Here is a 24,271-nt window from a genome sequence, read left to right as displayed (position 1 = left end):
CACCCCCATTTTCACGTGAGAATCTCGCCAAAGACTACTTCTTTATGTTTTAGGGTTACACTTTTGCCAAATCCGGAGAGCTCCTCACAAAGAGGCTGCGGAAATTTGGTTTCAAGGCAATGTTAGGACAAGATATCGGCTGGTTCGATGACCTCAGAAATAATCCTGGAGTACTGACGACTAGGCTTGCTACAGATGCTTCCCAAGTTCAAGGGGTAAGCCTTGGGGGTGTCTCCGTCCTTTAGGGATGCTGTAGCAAAGTGTCTTAGATAACACAATTTACAAATAGCAGACATATTTTCCTCATCCTTCTGTAGGTTGGGATGTTTAAGATTGAGACGGGGTAGGTTATATCTGGTGAGGGTTATGACTCAAAGATGGCATTCCCGGACTCCATCTTCCTGTGGCAAAAGGCTATAGGGGCTGCTGCCACCTTCTTTTATCCTGGTTTTATTAACCCCACTTGGGAAGACAGAATTTTACAATCTAATCATGCCTAAAGGCTCTAACAATAATACTTCTCCAATGGGGAATTAGATTTCAATAGAGAAGCATATTTAGCCATAGAATGTATGGGTGGGGAGCAGGGGTATGTTACACAGATGTCTATACTGTAGAACATTCTGAGAATTATCCATGTTTCCTTTGGAATGAGAACTGGTGAGGTTGAGATAACCCAGAGTCTTGTAAGGGACAAGATAGTGTCCCTTAGGCACGCCTAGAATCAGTGTTAAGACACAAATCAATCTGCTAGGATTGGGGGTTTAATCTTCTGAGTCTCACAACTGAGATGTTTTCTCAGACATTTCTAAGGCCCAGGAGGCAAGATTTTACCAGCCTCACCTGTGGTCCCTAGAAGTGAAAGGAAAAGGTGTGTGGAAACATCTTCACCTGAGCATCCAGAATTATGTTGTGTGCTGTGAGCAATCTTGCAATCTTTGAAAGATCCCCCTTGGGTGGTTACTGTCTCCACATTCTCTCTCTCTCTCTCTCTCTCTCTCTCTCTCTCTCTCTCTCTCTCTCTCTCTCTCTCTCTCTATCACACACACACACACACACACACACACACACACACACACACACACACACTTGGAAGAGCTACATTTTTACCCAGGGAGACAAAGCTGTAGTTTCTAAATCCACAACCTGCAACCTTCCTTGGTCTAGAGATTTAACACAGCTGTGTATGGTCAGTCTAGACCTTTATAAAGTGCGGGATTGGGATTAAAGTGATGAGAGCCAAATCTACCTCTCGAATCTCTACCCACTTTCTAAATGAAAAGAAATCAAGCATGATTTGTGAAACGTGGGAGGAAAACCTCCCTATAGCAGGAGTGCTGTTCTGTATGCAGTATGCCTCAACCTCTAGCCAGATCAACCAGAACACAAAGAGTTCTGTATTTCCCTGAACCTGGAACCATCTTAAAGGAAGATCCCTAAAACACATACCTTTTATTTCTCTGATCTTTTAGAGGTAGCCATGTCTTCCATAGACTTAGAAGTATCGTATATAGGGTATTCTGCTTTTCTTTACTCCCCTAAAAAATTCTGATGGGAGCATATTTTCCTCATTATATATTCTTCTACAAGGGTTTTTTTTTTTTTTTAACGATTTATTTTATTTATTTTATGTACAGCATTCTGCCTGCATATGTGACTGCAGGCCAGAAGAGGGCACCAAATCTCATTACAGATGGTTGTGAGCCACCATGTGGTTGCTGGGAATCTACAAGGGTATTTTAAAAATAACGTAACACATAATTTTAATGCACTATCATGTTATATTGCTATTTTGAACACAAATTTGCTGTACAAATTAATGGGATTCTCATGCATGTACCACACATTAATCATGTCCCTCCACCTCTCATCTACCATAACCCACAACCCTCAATAATTTTCCATTCTTTGCAATATGAATTATATGTGTGCATGTGTGTGTCCACACATACACACATGCCTTTTTTAGCTTCCACATATGAGAAAGAATATGAAAATGTATCCACTGTCCAGCTTATTTCACTATCAGGATGCTCCCACTACTCCATTTTGCTGCAGTTGACAGGATTTTATTTTTCTTTATGTGTGAATTATATTCCATTTCATGAATATACCATATTTTCTTTGTTGTTCATCTACCGATAAGTGCCTAATCTAATCCCATACTTTCACTATTGTGGCTAGTTCTACCATAGACATTGACATAGAGATTTAGATATATAGCCAAGAATGAAATGACTGGATCCTCTGAAGAGTGCCATTTTTAATTTTTCGAGAAAATTCTAGTTGCTTTCCATCTTGGCTATTTGCATAATAGTTGTTTTACATAATAGATTCTCCTCCTCCTCCCCTCCCTCTCCTCCTCCTCCCTCCTCCTTTTTGTTTGTTTGTTTTTAAGACAGACTCTTACTATGTAGCTCTGGGCGTCCTGGGACTCATATATAGACCAGACTGGCCTTGAATTCATAGAGATCTGAGTGTCCTTGCCTCCCCACTGCTAGTCTTAAAGGCATGCACCCTCACCCCTGACTCTTTAATTTCTTATTTGGGTATCACTTTTCAAATAGGGCTTCTACTTTTAAAATATTAAGTGCAAATTTATTGGCCCCAAGGACCGAAGCCAGGGAAGTCACCAAGGGATGAGAGAGAGAGAGAGAGAGAGAGAGAGAGAGAGAGAGAGAGAGAGAGGAGGGAGGAGAGGGGAAAGAGACAGAAAGAGCTCATGTGCAAGAGAGGGTCTCACACTTTTACATGCTGTCTTGCTAATTATCTTTCTTCCACTTCTGGATATAAAACTCCATTAAGCATCTTTTGTAAAGCTGGCCTGGTAGCCATAAATGTCTTTAGATTTTTAAAATTATATTTATTTGTTTATGTGTGTGTTCATGTTGAAGTCAAAGGACAACTTTCAGGAATTGCCCTTCTCCTTCCACCACGTGGGACCTGGGAATTGAACTCAAGTTGGCATACTTGACAGCAAGCACTTTTACCAGCTCAGCCATCTTGCTAGCCTTAGGTTTTTGACTAGGGTAGAAGGTCTTTAGTTTGCCTTTGATTCGAAGGATTGCCTTTTTGGGTGTGGAGATCTCCACTGGCACTATATTTCTTCTGAAACCTAAAGTATACCGTCTCATGCTTTCATACTCTACAGGGTTTCTGTTATTAATCTAATATGGCTGGTTTTAACTATGACTTTGTGCTTTTCTTTTGGAGAGTGTAAAAATTCTATTGCCCTGCTTTTTTCTGCCAGTCTAACTATGTTAGGGTGAAAATATTTCTTATTGTATCTTTCTGGGCCTCTGTAGGTGTCTACACTGGGATGTTCATGTCTTTCCCAAGGTTAAGGAGTCTTCTTGATTTTGTTTTATTGAATTCACTTTTATACTTTTAACCTTTATTTACTTTATGTCAATCAATGATATAGAGACTTAATCTTTAATAGTGTCTTAGGGTTTTACTTCTGTGAACAGACATCATGACCAAGGCAACTTTGATAAGGACATTTAATTGGGGCCGGTTTATGGGTTCAGAAGTTCAGTTCAGTATCATCAAGGCAGAAGCATGGCAGCATCCAGGCAGGCATGGTGCAGGAGGAGCTGAGAGGTCTACATCTTCATGTGAAGGCTGCTAGGAGAGTACTAGCTTGTAGGCAACAAGGATGAAGGTTTTAAAACCCATGCTCACAGGTGACATACCAACTCCAAAAGGCCACACTCCCAAATAATGCCACTCCCTAGGCTGAGCATAGTCAAATCATGCCATTGTGTCCCAAAGATCTTGTAAAGTCTCTCAATTTTCTTTAGTTTTGTTTGAATATGATATTTTAAGAGAACCTTTACTCAATCTGTGATATTCTTTCTTCCACTTGCTGTAGTCTGTTATCAACTTTGCAACTATGTTTTTATATAACTTATTGTCTCTTCATCTTCAGAATTTATGGTGATCATTTTTCAAAATTATTATTCACAACAGTCAAAAGGACTAAATAACCCACTGGTGGATAAATAGATAAACAAAATGTCTACATGTGCAACAGAAAGTTTATACCTTCAATAGGAAAGAAATTATAATATGTCCTACAATATAGGCAAGTCCTGTAAAATTTTCTGCTTAGAAAACACATAAGCATAAATATTATATACTCCTACTTTTACAAGGTACCTAAACAGCAGACTCATACAGAAAGAAGGTAGAATAGATTTTGCCAGTGGCTCAAGGGAGGAAGGTGAGATCATCATGTGATGGGTAAAGAGTTTCAGTGCTAGAGAGGATAAGAAAGATTGGACATAGATGTGTTGAACACACACCACCGTGAGTACTCTGTGCATGTTGTCTTTGTTTTTAATGTCCCTGAGTTATGGACTTAGGAATGGCTAAAAAAAGCTAAATATTGTCATGGATATTTTATCACAATAAAAGAGAACCTTTTGGCATTAAATAGCTTGTCCTGTACTAGTGTCTGGTCAAAGAGACTGTCTGAGATGGGCTGGTGCCTTTTGATTTGCAGGCTACTGGCTCTCAAGTTGGAATGATGGTCAATTCCTTCACTAACATCATTGCGGCCTTGCTGATTGCCTTCTTCTTTAGCTGGAAGCTCAGTCTGATTATAACGATCTTCTTCCCCTTTCTGGCTTTATCGGGAGCTGTACAGACAAAAATGTTGACGGGATTCGCTTCTCAAGACAAGCAAGCTCTGGAGAAGGCTGGTCAGGTAATCTTATAGACCTAATTTCCCTTATTACAACTAGGTGGTTGTTAAGTAAACTGTTTAAAGTGAGGAGTACAAAGAGATGCCCGTGTCTCTGCCTGGAGGCTATGACAATAAAATTTTGATGCATAAGCTTGATCAGGCCAGTAGAAAGTGTGCTAAGCATAGACTTTCATGTGCTTGATTTCCTCTTGACTATTTGTTCTACATTTTCTATCTTCTTACTTGCAGAGGTGTCCACCTACTAGAGTTGATGCTGTTGTTGTTGTTGTTGTTTTCTCAGCTAAATGGTTACCCTGAGTCTTGCTGACCACACAGAAAACATATACCTTCAACTTTGACACTTTATTAGCATTTGCTAAGCTAATGGCAAATGTCTTTCTCAAATACAATCATAAACTCCAGTGTAGAATTCAAATGCATTCAGGATTTAGGTGTGGATTTTTTTTTTCAAAAAGTCTATTGTAATTAATATCTGAACCCAAGGAATGAGTGAGGGGACAATGACACGGACATTTGTCAATTGGGAGAAAATCACACATGCCAGGCATGGTGACTGTCTTAGTCAGGGTTTCTATTCCTGCACAAACATCATGACCAAGAAGCAAGTTGGGGAGGAAAGGGTTTATTCAGCTTATGTCCATGTTGCTGTTCATCACCGAAAGAAGTCAGGACTGGAACTTAAGCAGGTCAGGAAACAGGAGCTGATGCAGAGGCCATGGAAGGATGTTACTTACTGCCTTGCTTCCCCCGGCTTGCTCAGTTTGCTTTTTTATAGAACCCAAGACTACCAGCCCAGGGATGGCACCACCCACAATGGGCTGGGTCCTCCCCGCTTGATCACTAATTGAGAAAATGCCTTACAGCTGGGTCTCATGAAGGCATTTCCACAACTGAGGCTTTTTTTTTCTGTAATTACTCCAGCTTGTGTCAAGTTGGCACACAAAACTAGCCAGTACAGTGACACAATTTGCAATGATCTCAGAACTTGTTGGGGAGGGACAGCGGCAGAGGCAAAAGATCAGAAGTCCAAGGTGATTCTCTGTTACATAGTGAGTTGGAGTGCAGCCTGGTTACTTGAGATGCTGTCCCAAGCAATAATAACATATAGGGAGGGAGGGAGAGTGGGAAGAAAAGGCTGAGTGATCAATCAATCATATAAAACATGAGTTCTTGCCTAGATGGTCCTTCTAGCAGAGTTGGGACTCAGAGGCGGGAAGCCCTTTTTCTCCCATGTAACTCAAGATGCTCATCTATTAAAGGGGCGAAACCCTTTCAGGTTGTGAGGAAATACACTGTAATGACCTCAGTGTCCAGTGTGTCTTCAAATAAGTTTAAGGGTCATATAAATAAGTAGTAATTGGTGACTGTCAAATGAGAAGAGTTTAAAACATTGGTCACTTACTGTGGTTGTGGCCAAAAAACTGAGCAGATTAATGGAAAAACATTCACCAAACAACTCCAGCCAGTTACCTTCGATTATCTTTCTAGAGTTAAAACTTTTGTTCCGTGTTTTGTAAAGAAATAAAGAGATATCACGAAAAGTTTAATTTTTGAATTGACTTCTCACTGAAGAACATCAAGCCATCAGAAGGCTTTACTTGTTCACTGAGTAAAATGTACCAGACAACCAAGATGTGACGCTATCTTGGTTGGGACCTTGGATTTGCCTAATCCTTTGGAACATGGAACACGGATTATGTCCGTCTCCACATATGCATAGAAACTTCTGTTTCTCTAAGCCTAAGGACCTAATAACTACTGTCCATGAATTGTAATTAAAATGCTGTTCATTGGGCCAAAAAGAAGTGAATTTTGTGGAATAGGATGCATTTATCCCTTGGTCAAAAAACAAACAAAACCCGTGAGTTCTTTCTGTTTTTGCTTTTTTATACCTGAGACATAGAGTTTTATACATAGAGTTTACTGAGCTCAGATTTTATTATTGTAAGCACTTTAAAGCTGAACTATACACAAATCCTTTTCTTTTCTTTTAAATATTGAGATGGGGGTCTTACCAAGTTGTCCAGATGACACTGAAATCAGAGCAAAGGCCAAGCAGGTCTTGAACTTAGGAACTTCGTACCTTAGTCTCCCAAGCATAGGTATCCTGGGCTTTTACTGCCTGGCCTCAGTCACACACTCATGCTTCACATATTCACTCACGAGTATGTTCTATCGCTTTTCAGACGGAGAATGTGATGCTGTCCAAATAGCCAAAGCTGTTAAACTGTGCATTTAAACACATGCTAACCATGTAAACTAAAGATGAACTTTAAACTAGTGATACGCCACTATGTGGTTTTAGAGGAGATGGTTTAAGATGGCTTACTGGGCAGCAACTTTTTGAAAAATGGTCTCTAGTGCTTCAAAATTAAGTAGGTGTTTTGCGCGAGAAGACATTCAAAGACAACATTTCAAATGAACTAGCCGAACAATTTTAAAACTTATCCAGGACAAGCATGGGAGGACCTTGTCTCACACTGTCTCTTCCCACAGCAAGTAGAGGTAAGGAAGCCATGCTAGAATTAGGTAGAGACGGAGTATAAGTGACAGATGGCCCCATGGTCTGTTGGAGATGACCCCCAGCAATTTCTCTGTTTTTTTCTGCCGTTTGTGACAAATCTAATATGTGCAGTCTCTGCAATGCCATGAAAAGAGATATCCCTGCCTTCTGTCTTCTCAGACTCTTTCCTTTTGCAGATCACCAGCGAAGCCCTCAGCAATATCCGCACAGTTGCTGGGATTGGAGTGGAGGGAAGATTTATTAAAGCATTTGAGGTTGAGCTCCAGACATCATACAAGACTGCTGTCAGGAAGGCGAATATCTATGGACTCTGCTTTGCCTTTTCCCAGGGGATAGCATTTCTTGCAAATTCCGCTGCCTATAGATATGGAGGTTACTTAATAGCCTACGAAGGTCTGGGCTTCAGCCACGTTTTCAGGTGAGGGATATCCAAATGGTCCTATGGTATTGACCCTCCAGGGGTGGGGGTTGCCCAGTTCCGTCACATTGCTTTCTTGCTACCCAGTAAAGTATCCCCTCTTAAAGCGGCTGGGTTTATCCTTTTTCGAGGTTCTACAGGGTGTGAAATAGTTCTAGATTTGGCTGCCTCACAGACTTCTGGATGTATGTCTCTCTCCAGAGGCCTCAGTAGCAAGTGAGCTCATTTCCTTCATGAATGATCTTAGAGTTTCAAATGCAACAGAAGAAACATGTCCTACATTGTGAGCATGTTCAAGTCTCTCCATATTTTACTTATTGGGGTCTCTTTGGCAAAGGAGACTCACACAACAAAGCCTAGGTTTAAGGATTTGAGAACTGAAATCCATGTTTGGACTGGAAGAGTTAAAAAAAGATGCTTACAAGCAGATTAATCACAGGATAAACTATTATGATTATATTTACACAGGTTAGAGCTGAGACTAGGTCTTGAACAAGACCGACCCAAGGGTTATTGTATTTTAACTGTATTCCTTGGTTACAAAACCAATAAATTTCTAGACATTTTCTCTAAATAAAGACATGATAGGCCAAGAAGGGTATTTTTCTGTTCTTCAAGACAGGGTCTCCTTACTCTACAGGGGAGGGCCTAAGTAAGGGTTCACATGAGGGTGATAGCAGGTGGCAATGAAGACAGAGACAATCTTACATTTGGAGGGTATGGAAGTATGACCCTCTCACTGATACTTCTCTTCCAGTACTCTCCAGTTAGTCCACTGTCTTAGTTCAGATTTCCACTGCTGCAAAGAGACACCATGACCAAGGCAACTCTTATAAGGACAACATGTAATTAGGGAGGGCTTACAGGTTCAGAGGTTTAGTCCAGTATCATCAAGTCAGGAACATGGCAGCATCCAGGCAGGCATGGTGCAGGAGGAGCTGAGAGTTCTACATCTTCATCTGAAGGCTGCTAGGGGAAGTCTGGTTTCCAGGCAGCTAGGAGGAGGGTCCTCCACCAAGGCTATACCTACTTCACCAAGACCACACCTTCTAATAGTGCCACTCCCTTGGCCACACCCACTATACCCACAACAACTAGGAAACTCTCTGTTCTAAACCCTTGCATATTTAAAGCTATACCCAAGACAGGGGGCCAGCAACTGTTAGGTTCTTTCTGTCCATTTATGTATGGTGTATAACATATTATTTGCCAGCATGTGAGAATCAAGAGCCTATAGGAAACTTCCAGTTTCTCCTTTAAGAACTAGAAAGCCACTGCCATCATACCCCCAATACTTCAGTCTCTTAAACCTTCTCCTGGGCTCCTGGGGAATGTTGATTTCCAACTCCAACTCAAAATAATCACTGATTACAAGCTGAGCAGTAACATGCAGTAACACATGCTTGCACATCCCCTAGCTATCATCCCACCCCATGAAAATGTGAAAGATGCCATCTGGGAAGGACGGCACTGACGGGCAGCCTTATGGGCTGCCAGGCACACTCAAGGACCAGGCATCAGCAAGGCTGTCTCTCCCAACTAATTCATTCATTCATTCATTCATTCATTCATTCATTCATTCCTTGGGTCCATGCTGATATAGTTAGTAGCTGGGACAAACAGAAGGATCCAGGCTATTGCATCTTCCTTCTTCTGCCTGAATGGTGGCTTCTAGGCATGCTCAGAGTGGAGTAGGTGCTTCCATTGCTCCTCCTTATCGTTTACTTACTTATCAATGATTCACGAAATGTTACAGTGGGAAGAAAAGCCAACCATTCTGTACATCTTTTAAAATTCTTTCCAAACATACTCTCCCCTCAAAATGAAAACAATTTTTTAACATGGTGGGGTTTAGTCATCTGAACCCTACCCTATTCAGTTTACCCTGTTTAGTCTACTACCCCCCAACCCCACAACCCTTTTACAGAAAGCACAATTTGAAAACTACTGACCTCTCTATATCCTCCTACCCCAGACATGACTGAAGAGACTTGCTCAAGCTGTTTGGGCCTACCACTTACAACTGGTGCTTCTTAGTCCTTTGTGCTACTCATACCCCACCTCACCTGGGTGTCTGTCTGGTTGCAGGGTGGTCTCTTCAGTTGCATTGAGTGCAACAGCCGTTGGAAGAACATTCTCTTATACTCCGAGCTATGCCAAAGCTAAAATATCAGCTGCACGCTTTTTTCAACTGCTAGATCGGAAACCTCCAATTAATGTGTACAGTGAAGCAGGTGAAAAATGGGTAAGTACTGTGTGGGTGTGCACACACACACACACACACACACACACATGAGCACATGCACACGCACATTTTTATATAAAAGAGCCATAGAAGATAGATAATTACAGTTTAGAGGCTAAAGTTTAGCAGCCTTGTTTATAATATGCACTCAGGTTAGACAGACAATAGATTCATAAACTTAAAGGAAAAAATTGACATGGAAAATCAAGTGTTATATTGGCATTTGAGTGAGAAAACAACATGCAATTGTAACAATTCATCTTCTGTTACTACAACTCAAGGAGGCTCAACATATACATAAGCTTTCTGATCCTGTTGGTATGTCTACCCCTGTAATCCTTGAAGTCAGAAGGCCAAGGCAGGATAATTGCAAGCTTGTGTCTAACCTGCTCTTCATAACAGGAAAGACGTGTATTTATTTATTGCACAGTTTGGAGTCTGCATGTACACGACCTGATGGTTCAGATCATTCAGTCTGTTTTTAGAATCCCAGGACAACAGTGTATAATAGTGGGTGATATCCTGACAGAAAGGCATTATGGGGGAAAGATGACATGGTGAGGCAGAAAGCTACAGTGTGGAGAGGAACAGTCTCGTTTTCATGAGCACCCTCTTATTTTGATTTGAGGATTACATGCGTGAGCATGTTTGCCCTCCTTTGTACACCCTCTCCAACTCCATCCATGTTCCCCTAACCACTTCCTCTGGAATTCATGATCTCTTCTCCTGTACTAATCACACACACACACACACACACACACACACACACACACACACACACACACACCACCTACTAAGTCCTTAGGATTAGGGTCTTGTTTCTGTGACAAAAAGAAGCAGGGGTTGCTGGGTTTTCCTTTCTTAGTAGCTGATAGAGGTGAGGCCTTGTGGAATTTTCCTCATATCAACCAGATGAGTTGGTATGTCATCTGGTGTGGTCTTTGCAGGCCCAGGCAACCGTGTTGCTATGAGTGCGTGGAAACGACTTTCCTGCGTTATCCATAACAAACCATCGCAAAGCATCATAACAAAGACCATCCCGGCCTTCAGACTCTTATTATCTCTCCAGCTTCTCTTCGAAGATATTTCCGGAGTCTTCAGGGCAGGCGTTATGTTATAAATGTCTCCTTTGGGGCTGGACGCGTCACAGTCACTTATTTTCTGCATTTTGGCTAGTTCTGGACTTTTCTAACAGTCTCTGTCTGCTAAAAAGATGGAATGATTTTTCTTTTATGAAATATGAGAGTTGTGCTTATCTATGGATATAAAGATGAGTATTTGGAAAACTAAACTACTTTAGAAATACGGTCATGGTAAGTCCTCCTTCTAAGGCCTGTGGAGTCCCAAGGCAGGAAGATTTTGTTGCTAGGTTTGCAATACCAGGTATGAATTCCTTCCGATTGAGAGCCCTTCAGGTACAATTTAGACAGCTGTAGATTTCTCCATGAGTCACAAGTCCCACTATTGTGGCAATGGCAGAATCTTGCTGATTCTGTCACTGCTGTGGTCCTCAGGCTTCACGGCTGGCTAGGGCTGTAGATAAGTTCGCTCTTGGTAGCTGGAATAGTATCTTCCAGTAGCATGAGAGGCTTTGGAGAGGTTTCTAGGTCAGTACTAGCTTGATTCCTCCTAGTCTTGCAACAGAAGAATATGGTGTCTTCAGCAGTAGAGTTTTGTCTTCAGGTCCTGTCAGGTAACCAAGAGTAGTGACAATAAACTATATTTTTCCAGGGGTGGGGCGGGGCTCTTAAAAACCCCTGGATGACAACTCATGGGCAAATGGCCCATGCTTAGTTCTTGAATTTCTGTTAGATAGATTGTCTATGGCTTCTGAAGGGAGCAGTGTCCCACTGTATGGAGTGACTGTGTTAGAACTACACCACACACACACACACACACACACACACACACACACACACACACACACACACACGCTATGTATTTTAAAGTGTGTTATTAGATAATGTTTTCCTACCTTCTGTGGTTATTGCGTATAATTACCTCCTTTTAAGAACTATCCAGGTCTCCCAAAATGACATCAATTCATTCTGAGGGGAATGACAACAATAATCAAATCACCATGGACCAAGCTTCTTACCTTTTAAATACAACTTCTTATTGTATACCTACACCAGGGTCCGCAGATCAACTGTTGTGAGACACATCCTGTATAAATCATAGCCTTAGCAAATGCTGAATTTTATACAACATAAAATACATAGTTCCAGAATCAATGAAGATACATGCCTTTTCAGAACTATCTGGTCATGCTCTCTGTTGATATTTTGGCATGAAATAGAAAGGCTAGGTCTTTTGTCCACCAATACTGAGTTGATTCATGTTCATCTAGGTTTAAGTTTTAGCTCACGTGAATTACCAAAAATTACTTAATATTCAATAGAATAAACTTTCTATTCATTTATTTAATCTCTAAGGAGTTTTTAATCTTCCCAGCCCATTAAAAACAACAACAACAAACAAAAACAAAAAAACCTCTAGGGCTGGAGAGATGGCTCAGTGGTTAGGAGCATTGACTGCTCTTCCAGAGGTTGTGAGTTCAAATCCCAGCAACCACATGGTGGCTCACAACCATCTATAATAGGATCTGATGCCCTCTTCTGGTGTGTGAAGGGAGTGACTGTGTACTCACATACATAAACTAATAAATATATCTTTTAAAAAAAATCCTCCATATGTTCAAGAGAGCAAAACACCAGTAAAGCTAAGCTAAATTATGAAAGTTTTGGTCAAGTGCCCCATTTTTCCTTCAGCTTGATAGAATTATTCTCTGTAAATGTTTACCCCTTTCTAGAGTTCATAATTCAGATGGTATTTTTAATGGATATTTTACATTATCCTACAAAGCAATAGGGTTGGTCATGCTATTTACATACATGCACTCATTATACTTTATGATCATCTGTGTCCCCCTCTCACTCCCTCCTTCAGGTCTCCATGCTTCCAGAACCCCCTAAGCTGGTTCCCTTCCTTACCCTCAACAGCCCCCCTTCTCCTGTCTCATCATAGGTATAATACTACTCTCTCCCCACACCCTGCCTTAAGATCTCGTCCTTCCTTACTTATAGCTCCATGAGCTACAAACAGATACATGTAGGTACACATACACACACATACATGATTTTATTTTATTTTTATGTGTATATGTCTATATCTGTGTATCTCTGTGTGGGTTTGTGCACATGAGTGCAGAGCCTGCAGAGGCCAGAGGAGGGTATTAGATTTCTTGGAGCTAGAGTTACAAGCAGTTAGCTCCCCACCATGAGTGCTGGGAATAGAATTCAGGTCTCCTGGAGGAATGATTCGTGCTCTCATCCTCTGAGCCATCTCTCTGGCTCCCACAAACGGAGGTTTTGCATGTAAAAAAAATAATATGCTGTTTATCTTTCTGAGTCTGGCTCATTGTACTCCACGCAGTGATTTGTAGTTCCCTCTGTTTTCCTGAGAATGCCATGATTTCATTGTCTTAGGGCTGCATAAAATTCCACTATGTATATAATTTTTATGAAGTTATTTATTGATGGCTATCTATGCTGGCGTAGTAAACCAAGAACTGAAAAATAGAATCACATGACATTAAAAAGCTTCTGCACAAAAGGAGACACACCCCCCCAGAGTGGAGAAAGTATAAAGTGGGCAGAGAAAATTTCCCAAGTATACATCAGATAAAGGAGTAATAGGATCTGAAAGGAACTGTAAAAGTCAAACTACCCAAACCAAATCATCTAAATGGTAAATGGGCTAAAGGCCTCGTTTATCCACGGTCCCCAAAAGAAGAAATGTAAAGGGCAAAACACACTTGAAAAATATATTTGACATCCCTAGCTATGAGAGAAATGCAAATTAAAAATGGCTTTGAGGAGCTGGGGATTTAGCTCAGTGGTAGAGCGCTTGCCTAGGAAGCGCAAGGCCCTGGGTTCGGTCCCCAGCTCCGAAAAAAAGAACCAAAAAAAAAAAAAAAATGGCTTTGAAAGACTGTCTCGCCCCAGTCAGAATGTCCAGCAAGAAAAGAAATGACAACATAGGCTAGTGAGTAGGGAAAGAGAAACCTTTATTTGCTGCTGATAAGAATGTGAACTGTGCAGCCATGATGGAAATCGGCATAAAGTTTCCTTCTTTAAAAAAACAACTGAAAATGGACCTCCCATATGGTTCACAATACCATTCTTTGGTGTCTGCATGCCTGAAGTCAACATGCTAGGAGAGAGCCTTTCACCGCCATGTTTACTGTGGTACTAGCCACAATAGCAAGGACCTGGAACGGTTTGAAATGCACTGAAATAGTCATCTTCGTGGCACAGACTCCAGGCAACTTTGTTTCTAACTCCTTATTTTAAAGAACAATGTTATAACTTGCAAAGAATAGCTGGCCTCCATGATGCGTTTTCTGTTGCTATTCTCTTCCATTTTTTGTTTAATATAAAGAATAAGTGATAAGGAAAGGCCCCTGGTTCAGAATAGGGTTTTTAGAAGAGGTCAAACGTCTGTAATTTCTTTGTCTTTTTTTCTACACCTGCCAGGACCGGAAAGAAAATGTCCTTTTGTGGTGCTATTGTTTTGCTTGTTTGTTTTGAAATAGAATCTCCCTATGTAGCCCAGGCTGGCCTTCAGTGAACTTACTCTCTTCCTGCCTCAACTTCCTCAGTGCTGGGATTGCTGGTGTGAACCACTATGCCTGACTAGAATGTCACCCACTGACTTGCTGTCTCTATAATGCACTGTATTCCGTTAGGTACGCTTTCTGTGTTCTAGGCTCCAGTAGGAACATATGTAATCCCACTCTTTTCATTCACAGGACAACTTCCAAGGGAAGATTGATTTTATTGACTGTAAATTTACATATCCTTCTCGACCCGATATTCAAGTTCTGAATGGTCTCTCAGTATCTGTTAATCCTGGGCAGACGCTGGCATTTGTTGGGAGCAGTGGGTGTGGCAAAAGCACCAGCATTCAGCTGTTGGAACGGTTCTATGATCCCGATCAGGGAACTGTGGTAAGTGGTGGAAGGCTTTTGAGAACGTTGTTTTCTATGTAAGATCTGCCCCTAAGTGGTCTTGAGGCTACACCTTGCCAGGCTAAAATGTTTGAGTTGGACACTTACCCCTGTGGCTGCTTTCATCACCAGCTGGTTGACCTCATTCTACCCCACAGCTTCTAACAGCGTATTCTTCCCAGTTCCAGATGGCCTGCTGACCAGTTAGGAAAGAAAACGGGGCACACTATGAAGCTGGAGATGAGAGTATTTGAGGGACAGTCACTTACCAGTAAGTGGAGCAGAAAGTGCAGACTAATCAGGAAACTAATGGCTGGGGATGGAAAAAGTGGGGTGAGAGGAGACATAATGAGAAGGAAGCAAGACAAGGAAGCAGGCATAGACGGCTTGACACAATCCTGGTCCAAGAAGCTTCTGCTTAACTAATAGATAAACTCAACTTGACAAAGCCTTGGCAAGCATAATTGACGCACTGGTGAACCACTTCACTGTTTACTCTTCTAAGTCCTTCTTTCTCTCTTTTCCTGCTTAATTTTTCCCTTTATTTCTGGGTAATATACTCAATGACAGACTATATAATCAAATAATAAAGATTTTTTTAAATAAAAAAATAGCATTCCTCTGAATTTCTTTGCTCAAAGACAGCTCTCTAAACTACTTCATGTTTTGAGCTCTCCCAGTAAATCATTACTTCTGTGTCCCTAAATCTCAGTTTTTCTGTTCTCATGATTTAATTAGACTCTCTGCCAATTTGTTTTTAGGAAGTGAAAAGCTGGCCATTGGGACTCTTCTCTCTTTCACCTGCTTCCACCGCACCCCCATACCCTTTACAATGCCCTTTCTGACTTCCCTGAGCAGTGTGAACTTCACTGCAGCAGGGACAGGTGACAGTCTCAAGAGAAATGCTGAGAGAAAGGTGACGTTCTCTTGTATAGAACAAAGAAAAGAAGCAGGCAGATATCAGCAGAATCCAGGAGGGTACGGGAATGAGGGGTAGGGAGTGATTGCCCGTGGTCCATTACAATCGCTGCCATTGATTGCAGATGTGAGGATTTTAATGTACTTGAGAGGACTTGGTGACGGATAAACCTAGGACGTGCATTGCCCTAGAGATCTGACTGGTACAAATGAAACGGCTCAGGTTTCCAAAACATAGGCTCTGTCATATCTATTGTCCAGGGAGCCCATAACCTGCTACAGGGCCAATCCACTACGCATGATCTCCCCAGCATCAGCTGTCTACTGAGTGTGTTTCTCTGAAGGCACACTGAATGCTCTGGTGACCAGAAGAAAGCAGCCATTTTATGATTTCTTGCATTTAAAGGGCACAGTACACTTTGTAAGCTCTTTGTAAAATGTATCTATGAGCACTATAAATAGGAAAATACTGATTTAATCAATGTTATAAAAATCTTCTTTGCCTTTTGACGAGCTATCAAACACAGGTATAGTATATTTGATATTTAATTGGGTGTCTATGGTGCATCCAGGACTGTCTTTGGGAGATGCTTCAGAACATGGAACATACTTTGTTTCCAAGACAGCTAGAATATCGCACATATACAGCAATTAGAAAAGGCTTGGTTTCTGAGTAACTATTAAGTCGTGTTCTGCAGAAATAGGTAGAGTGGAAAATGCCTCAGACTGAGTATGAACTAACTCTTGGTGAGTTCTGCCTTACCCTTCCCCTAAAATAGCATTTGCTGTATTCGTTGCTTAGAAATTATCTAGAAATATATCCTGGTCATATTATTTTAAATAGCCATTATTTTTCTGAAATCATAGAGTCAATTACTTTACAGTTAATAAGTTAGATTTACTATATGTTTGTGATAGACTCTTAGGAATCTTAAGTAAAGCAACTTCCATGGTCCTCATTTTGTGACTGAGCTTCCCTGACTTCTGGACCGTGAGTCCCCAGGAAACAGACTCTTATTATAGAATGGACAGGAACTGTTTGTACAGTGCCTCCTGGAAGATGGTTCCATCGGTGATTGTTACTAAGTGGCCAAATATATTTTCCCCTGGACTTATTATCTCAGCTGTCCAGAGAATAGTATCAATAAAACCAAGGACTCAGGTTTGATCCTCGTGTCATCCAATCGCGTCTATCACTGTCCCTCATCCCAGTCTCCTTTCCTGTCCCTTTTCTTTGGGTGTCTCCCAAAGCCCCAGAATACAAAAAGTGAGCATATCTATCTGCACACATTAGGCTATGCTCAGCTACAAGGAGATTTCTTTTTCTTAACTAAATACCATCCTGAGACTCTCCCTCATTTATAGAATACCTGTAGAGCTAGAGTTTGGGGAAAAAAACAACATCAAAACAACAAAGTAATCAGTGTCAACTTTAATGACATGCCTGTCAGAAACAAGCTCCACAGGCAGTGTGATTGATTTCCCCGGGGCTCTTGGGGATGCCCACTCTTAAACATAACGATGCACTGTAAAACACCTAACTCCACAGCACGAATTGCCATCACTGCTGGAGTGCTAAAGCACTGTGTCCTGGTTGTCATCTCTATTGGCAGATGATAGATGGTCATGACAGCAAAAAAGTCAACATTCAGTTCCTCCGTTCCAACATCGGGATTGTCTCCCAGGAGCCAGTGCTGTTTGACTGTAGCATAATGGACAACATCAAGTACGGGGACAACACTAAAGAGATCTCCGTGGAGAGAGCCATAGCTGCTGCAAAGCAGGCTCAGCTGCATGACTTCGTCATGTCGCTCCCAGAGGTAAGCACCGTGGCTGTGGTACTTTACAGAAACGCAGGGGTGTGGAGGGGTGAGATTCTCAACAAGTATCAGGACCATGGTTCAGGCAGAGGTTCAAAGACAACACAATTTATTTCCCAGTGCCTTGTAGTGCCTTGGTCTTTTAAGTAAAGCAATGCCCTCTATCACCATATTTTACAAAGTATTATATTGTCAAACAAAATGGATATTGTGGAATTTGCTATATATAAAACAATACAGATAGAGCATAAATGTAGCTGGTAGAAAGAAATCCAGACGTTTAACATGGGTTTGAGTGCAAACTGTCATATTTAGTACCTTAGTGTGTAGTTTTGGGATACCTACTTATCCAATTTGATATTGTCTATCTGCAAAATGCAAAGAAACCCCTAAACCTTAAAACGAGGGCATAGAAGTCAATGGTCAGAGATAGAGCTTACTGGTAGATCTCTTGCCCAGCATGCATGAAACCCTGGGTTTAGAACATTAATAGCCACCCAAAGGAAACTGCTGCAGCAATTGATATCCATCCTTTCCTCCAGGCTGTTAGTTTGTTTGCTGGTTTGCTCTTTCACGGGCTTCTTTGAGTCTTAAGTTCAAGTCCTATTCCAAGCTGGCCAGCCTAACTAGCAAGCACATTGGAATTCCTAAATTGCAAAGCAAAAGAATATTTTGAATGCCTGTGTTTGCTAGCATGCCTAAAAGCAAAGACTTCCTAAAAATTCATTAAAGCAGTAATTTGCTATTAAAAGTGCCCTTAGACATTTTACAGTGTGATATCAAAATGTACTGTGCTTATGAAATGCAAGAAATCATAATGATTTTTCTAAGGTTTCTCCTGGCTCAGTTGAACATTTTCAGGAGGCATGGAAGAGAAACGCAGGCAGGCAGGTTAGAGCAATGGACAAGGACAGAGGAGCAGACGCTAGATCAAGTCCGTTCTTAACTTTCTCATTTGCTGTTTACTGCCTATTTGTCCTTGTGCAATTGTCTTGCTTCTCCATGCCTCAGTTTTATAATGTATAAAATCAAAAGAAGACCATTTGTGTGACTATGAAAGATTACTCTTAGAATAATTAGCCTGCTATGGTGGCCCACACCTTTAGTCCCAGAACTTGGGAGACAGAGGCAGGCAGATCTCTGTGAGTTTGAGGCCAGCCTGGTCTATGTAAAGAATTCCAGGACAGACAGGGCTACACAGTGAGACATTGTCACCCTGTCTTTAAAAAGAAAAAGGAGGAGGAGGAGAAAGAAGAGGAGGAAGAAGAGAAGCCCAGTCCTTGATGCAAACTAAATACTATATGAACATTAATTATTACTAACTTAGCTGTGCTGGGCATCTAGCTAGACATTTTATTTATTAATTTTGTCAAAAAAACAAAACACAGCAAGTACATGTGCTGGGTACTAACACTGCATTTTTCAGGTGAGTTTGTAGCTCAAAGACATTTAACAAGGTGTCGATGTTCGGAAGATTAGTAAGCAGCAAAGTATAACTTCAAACCGAGTCTTGTGCCCAGAATGTTCTTTCAAGGAAGGAGCCAACCCAAAAGGTTTTGAAGGCACCTCTTCCCCTGGGATTTGCCTATCTTGCAAAACATCTTTGGATAAAAGTCTAGGAATCAGAGAATTTCAAACCAAGGAAGATCTCCTGTGTGGGATCTTAGTTGGATACAGGAAGAGGTCAAAAATATAACCCTTAAAGAAATGCAGAGAAGAGAATAACTTCCCTCTTTTCACAGCACAAACTTCATATATTGAATATTTCTAGCTAGACTTGTTATATTTTACTGGATTCAATCACTGTTTTTAAATGATTCAAAAATAAGAAAAAAAATTTACATTCATAGAAGAGTCCTTGATGGGGCTGGGGATTTAGCTCAGTGGTAGAGCGCTTGCCTAGCAAGCCCAAGACCCTGGGTTCGGTCCCCAGCTCCGAAAAAAAAGAAAAAAAAAAGAGTCCTTGACGAGGGCTCCAAATAGCACATCATCAAGACAACAATGGTTGTCTCTAGTTCCCAAACTTGCTATGCTTTTTCTAGAAATATGAAACTAATGTTGGGATCCAGGGCTCTCAGCTCTCTCGTGGGGAGAAACAACGCATTGCTATTGCTCGGGCCATTGTGCGAGATCCTAAAATCTTACTACTGGATGAAGCTACGTCTGCCCTAGACACAGAAAGTGAAAAGGTCTGTGTCAATTTTCTTTTCTTTTTTATTATTACTCATTTTATTCGTTTACATCTCAAATGATATTCCAGTTTCCCCTCCACAAGCCCCCCCCCATCCAATCCCCCCTCTCCCCACTCCCCTTTGCCTCTATGAGGGTGCTCCTCCACCCACTCACCCACTCCCTCCTCACCACTCTAGCAGCTCCCTATGCAGGGGCATCAAGCCTCCACAGGACCAAAGGCCTCCCCTCCATTGATGCCAGATAAGGCCATCCTCTGTTACATATGTATCTGGAGCCATGAATCCCTCCACTGCTACTAAAAATAGTGACTTCATGAAATTCTTAGGCAAATGGATGGAACTAGAAAATATAATGGCTGAATAGTACTCCATTGTGTAAATGTACCACATTTTCTGTGTCCATTCTTCTATTGAGGGACATCTGGGTTGTTTCTAGCTTCTGGCTTATAAATAAGACTGCTTTAAAGATAGTAGAGCACATGTCCTTGTTATATGTTGGGGCATGTTTCAGGTATATGCCCAGTAGTGATATAGCTGGGTCTTCAGGTAGAACCATATCCAATTTTCTGAGGAACCACCAGATTGTTTTCCAAAGTGGTTTTACCAGCTTGCAATCCCACCAGCAATGGAGGAGTGTTCCTCTTTCTCCACATTCTCACCAGCATCTGCCATTCTGATTGGTGTGAGGTGGAATCTCAGGGTTGTTTTGATTTGCATTTCAACAGGGTTATTTAGTTCTCTGGCGTCTACCTTCTAAAGTTCTTTGTATATTTTTAGATATTAGTCCTCTATCACATGTAAGATTGGTAAAGTGCACTGAACCTCACACAATAATAGTAGGAGATTTCAACACCCCACTTTCACCAATGGACAGATCATGGAAACAGAAACTAAACAGACACAGTGAAACTAACAGAAGTTATGAACCAAATGGATTTAACAGATATCTACAGAACATTTCATCCTAAAACAAAAGAATATACTTTCTTCTCACACCTCATGGTACCTTCCCCAAAATTGACCACAGAATTAGACACAAAACAAGCCTCAATAAATACAAGAAGATTGAAATAATCCCACGCATTCTATCAGATCACCACAGACTGAGGCTCGTCTTCAGTAACAACAAAACAGCAGAAAGCCCACATATACATGGAAGCTGAACAACTCTCTACTCAATGGTAATTTTGCCAAGGGAAAAATGAAGAAAGAGTTTTAAGAATTTAATGAAAATGAAGGCACAACATACCCAAACTTACAGGACACAATGAAAGCAGTGCTAAGAGGAAAACTCATAGCTCTGAGTGCCTTCAAAAAGAAACAGGAGAGAGCATACATTAGCAGCTTGACAGCACATCTGAAAGCTCTAGAAGAAAAAGAAGCAAATACACCCAAGAGAACTAGATAGTAGGAAATAATCAAACTCGGGACTGAAATCCACCAAGTAGAAACAAAGGGAACTATACAAAGAATCAAGAAAACCAGGAGCTAGTTCTTTGAGAAAATCAACAAAATAGATAAACCGTTAGCCAGACTAACCAGAGGGCACAGAGGCAGTATCCAAATCAACAAAACCAGAAATGAAAAAGGAGACATAACAACAGAAACTGAGGAAATTAAAAAAAAATCATCAGATCCTACTACAAAAGCCTATATTCAATAAAACTGGAAAGTCTAGATGAAATGGATGGTTTCCTAGAGAGAAATGGATGGTTTTCTAGACAGACGCCAGGTACCAAAGTTAAATCAGGATCAGATAAACCATCGAAACTGTCCCATAATCCCTAAGGAGATAGAAGCAGTCATTAAAAATCTCCCAACCAAAAAAAAAAAAAAAAAAAAAAAAAGCCAGATGATTTTAGTGCAGAATTCTATCAGATCTTCAAAGAAGACCTAATACCAATACTCTTCAAATTATTCCACAACATAGAAACAGAAGGGACACTAACTGTGTTAATTTTCTAACGCCTCAGGTTACTAGAGATGAATCTTTGCTGGAAGAGTTGTGCATACAAAATGACACAATTTTCACTTTTCTTATTCATTTATAGTAGAAACAGACAGTAGTTTAGAAGCAAAAGACAGTGATCTAAAATAATAGTCTAATGGGCCACTCCAATAATAGAAAAACCTTTAAATAATTGTTCTATAAGATTCTGTAGGTTCAATGACACTTTTTCAAAGGCAAACCATTAGTTTTCTTAAATCAAGACAGTTTAGGGCACAAGTAAACCGCGACATGTTTTATAGTTTTCAAGTTTTATGACAGAGTAAGCAGGCTGTACACAAGACCTAAAAGGGAGGGTGGGGTGGAGAGATGGCTCAGTGGTTAAGAGCACTGGCTGCTCTTCCAGAGGTCCTGAGTTCAATTCCCAGCAACCACATGGTGGCTCACAACCATCTGTAATGAGATCTGATGCCCTCTTCTGGTGTGTCTGAAGACAGCAACAGTGTACTCATAACATAAAAGAATAAATAAATTAAAAAAAAAAAGACCTAAAAGGAGGCGGAAGCCATGTGGAGTTTCCACAGTAGAACACGGAGTTGGGGGAACAGCCATGAAATTCAGATTTTATGGTCTACATCTTTAAGAACAAGAAGACACTCTGGTAAGAGCTAAAGTGCCCATGGTGAGGAAGAGCATCAGAAATGATTAACCATCCCCTGCTTTGTTCCTTGATGTTATCTTAGTAAACAAGACAATCCAGGGTGGTGAAACTACATGGTGACATAATATTCAGTTCAGTCTTGCTTCACTGAACTTTCTCAGCCTTGGGCTGCATTGTAAATAAAGCATGGATGCATCGCGTGAGCAGCCACTACGGAGTTGCTACTTAGATGGTATTTGCAATGGGCTCTCACAGTGGTGGGCTGGGAGCAATCCTGTGTCTGTATTGACTTCCCATCTTCTTTCCACAGACAGTGCAGACTGCTCTGGACAAAGCCAGAGAGGGTCGGACCTGCATTGTCATTGCTCATCGTTTGTCCACCATCCAGAACTCAGATATCATTGCTGTCGTGTCACAAGGAGTGGTGATTGAAAAAGGGACCCATGAGAAACTGATGGCCCAGAAGGGAGCCTACTACAAGCTGGTCATCACTGGAGCCCCCATCAGTTGACCTGACTGGAGACTTCACACAGATAATGATGTGCTGAGTACAGGAGGGCTGTGGGTTTTTGTAGCCATATAGAGAATTATTAATGCTTTACAGACAGAAGTATCCACTGGGATCTAAAGTAATTTTGAGTGACTTTCAGTAATAATTTCAGTTTGAAATGTCTATGTAGAAAGGAGAGAGCCCAGAGTCAGCATGAGTCAAAGTTCAAAGTCCAAGGTCAAGTAGCTGCTTATCTGCCAGCCAGTGCTGCTCTGGGTAGAAACTGGTCACTGTCTCCATCGAGGACGCCGCGGTGAGAGCAAGGAGTCCTCCTTCAGGACAGAGGGTTATCTCTTGCATCTGGGAAAGCTCCCTGCGCACTGAGCCTGCTCTGTAATCTGCACTCAACTGTTTGAGCCAGTTCAAGGCCAAGAGCTAAGGACCCAAGGCTACTGGTATTTCTTAACTAAGTTTAGTTTGTTTACTATAAGGAAGCAAATTTATTTACCTTTAACTCCTGTGAGTAGGGTGGGGAGCCCTTTCCCATTCTGGCATCTCCCAGGCTCAGGGAGGCCAAGGTGACAAAAGGAGAAGTAGAGGTCGCTGGTCAGGTGTGTTGATTGTACCGAAGGCTCAGGGTATTGGTGTCACTGTACACTACAGTGGATCTGCCAGTGTGAAGCAGGGGCTCTCTACCAGGACTTCGACTTTTCATTCCCTGCCACCATGTCACCTGATGTCCCTTACTCTTAGGAAATTCTATGCATGGAATGGAAATGCATCCGAATCTTAAGTTGTTACATAAAAAAATCTAGTAAAACATAGTAGGAAAAAAATGTATGTTTGTCATTTTCTTCAGAAGACCACCAAGTACTGAAGGCTCGGTGTTTGGTGTTACAATTCACTACAGTATACAGCAGTATGTGACGAGAGACATCCGATGCTAAGGAGATAGCAAGGAAAATTTCCCAGCCACACACCATCCTACCATGAAGCTCAACATGTACCCACTCAGTCTCTCTATGAAAGTGAATATACACACACATGAACACATGCACACACTCACATACACACACATATACATACTCACACACACATACACACACATACACACTCACATATACAGACATGCACATACTCACATACACACACATATACATACACACACACATACACTCACATATGCAGACATGCACATACTCACATACACACACATATACATACACACACACATACACTCACATATACAGACATGCACATACTCACATACACACACATATACATACACACACATACACACTCACATATTCAGACATGCACATACTCACATACA

General features: G+C 41.2%; 1 protein-coding gene across 5 annotated transcripts in view; it reads left to right on the top strand.

The window, feature by feature from the left end:
• Positions 1–23,774, top strand: part of Abcb11 (ATP binding cassette subfamily B member 11) — a 95,416-nt gene extending 71,642 nt beyond the window's left edge. For 3 of the 5 annotated variants that reach the window (XM_087654663.1, XM_087654665.1, XM_087654664.1), the window contains 8 exons: positions 54–215; positions 4,508–4,711; positions 7,412–7,653; positions 9,742–9,898; positions 14,712–14,909; positions 17,441–17,647; positions 19,690–19,836; positions 22,759–23,539. In XM_087654663.1, the coding sequence (XP_087510789.1) occupies positions 54–215; positions 4,508–4,711; positions 7,412–7,653; positions 9,742–9,898; positions 14,712–14,909; positions 17,441–17,647; positions 19,690–19,836; positions 22,759–22,959 (1,518 nt within the window). In that variant the 3' untranslated portion in view covers positions 22,960–23,539. 5 annotated transcript variants of the gene reach the window in all.
• The last annotated feature ends 497 nt before the right edge of the window (positions 23,775–24,271 follow it).

This window comes from Rattus norvegicus, chromosome 3, assembly GCF_021556685.1.
Source record: "Rattus norvegicus strain SHRSP/BbbUtx chromosome 3, alternate assembly SHRSP_T2T, whole genome shotgun sequence".
NCBI lineage: Eukaryota > Metazoa > Chordata > Mammalia > Rodentia > Muridae > Rattus > Rattus norvegicus.
Note: the sequence above shows the minus strand (reverse complement) of the source record. Positions and strands in the feature narration are given on the sequence as shown.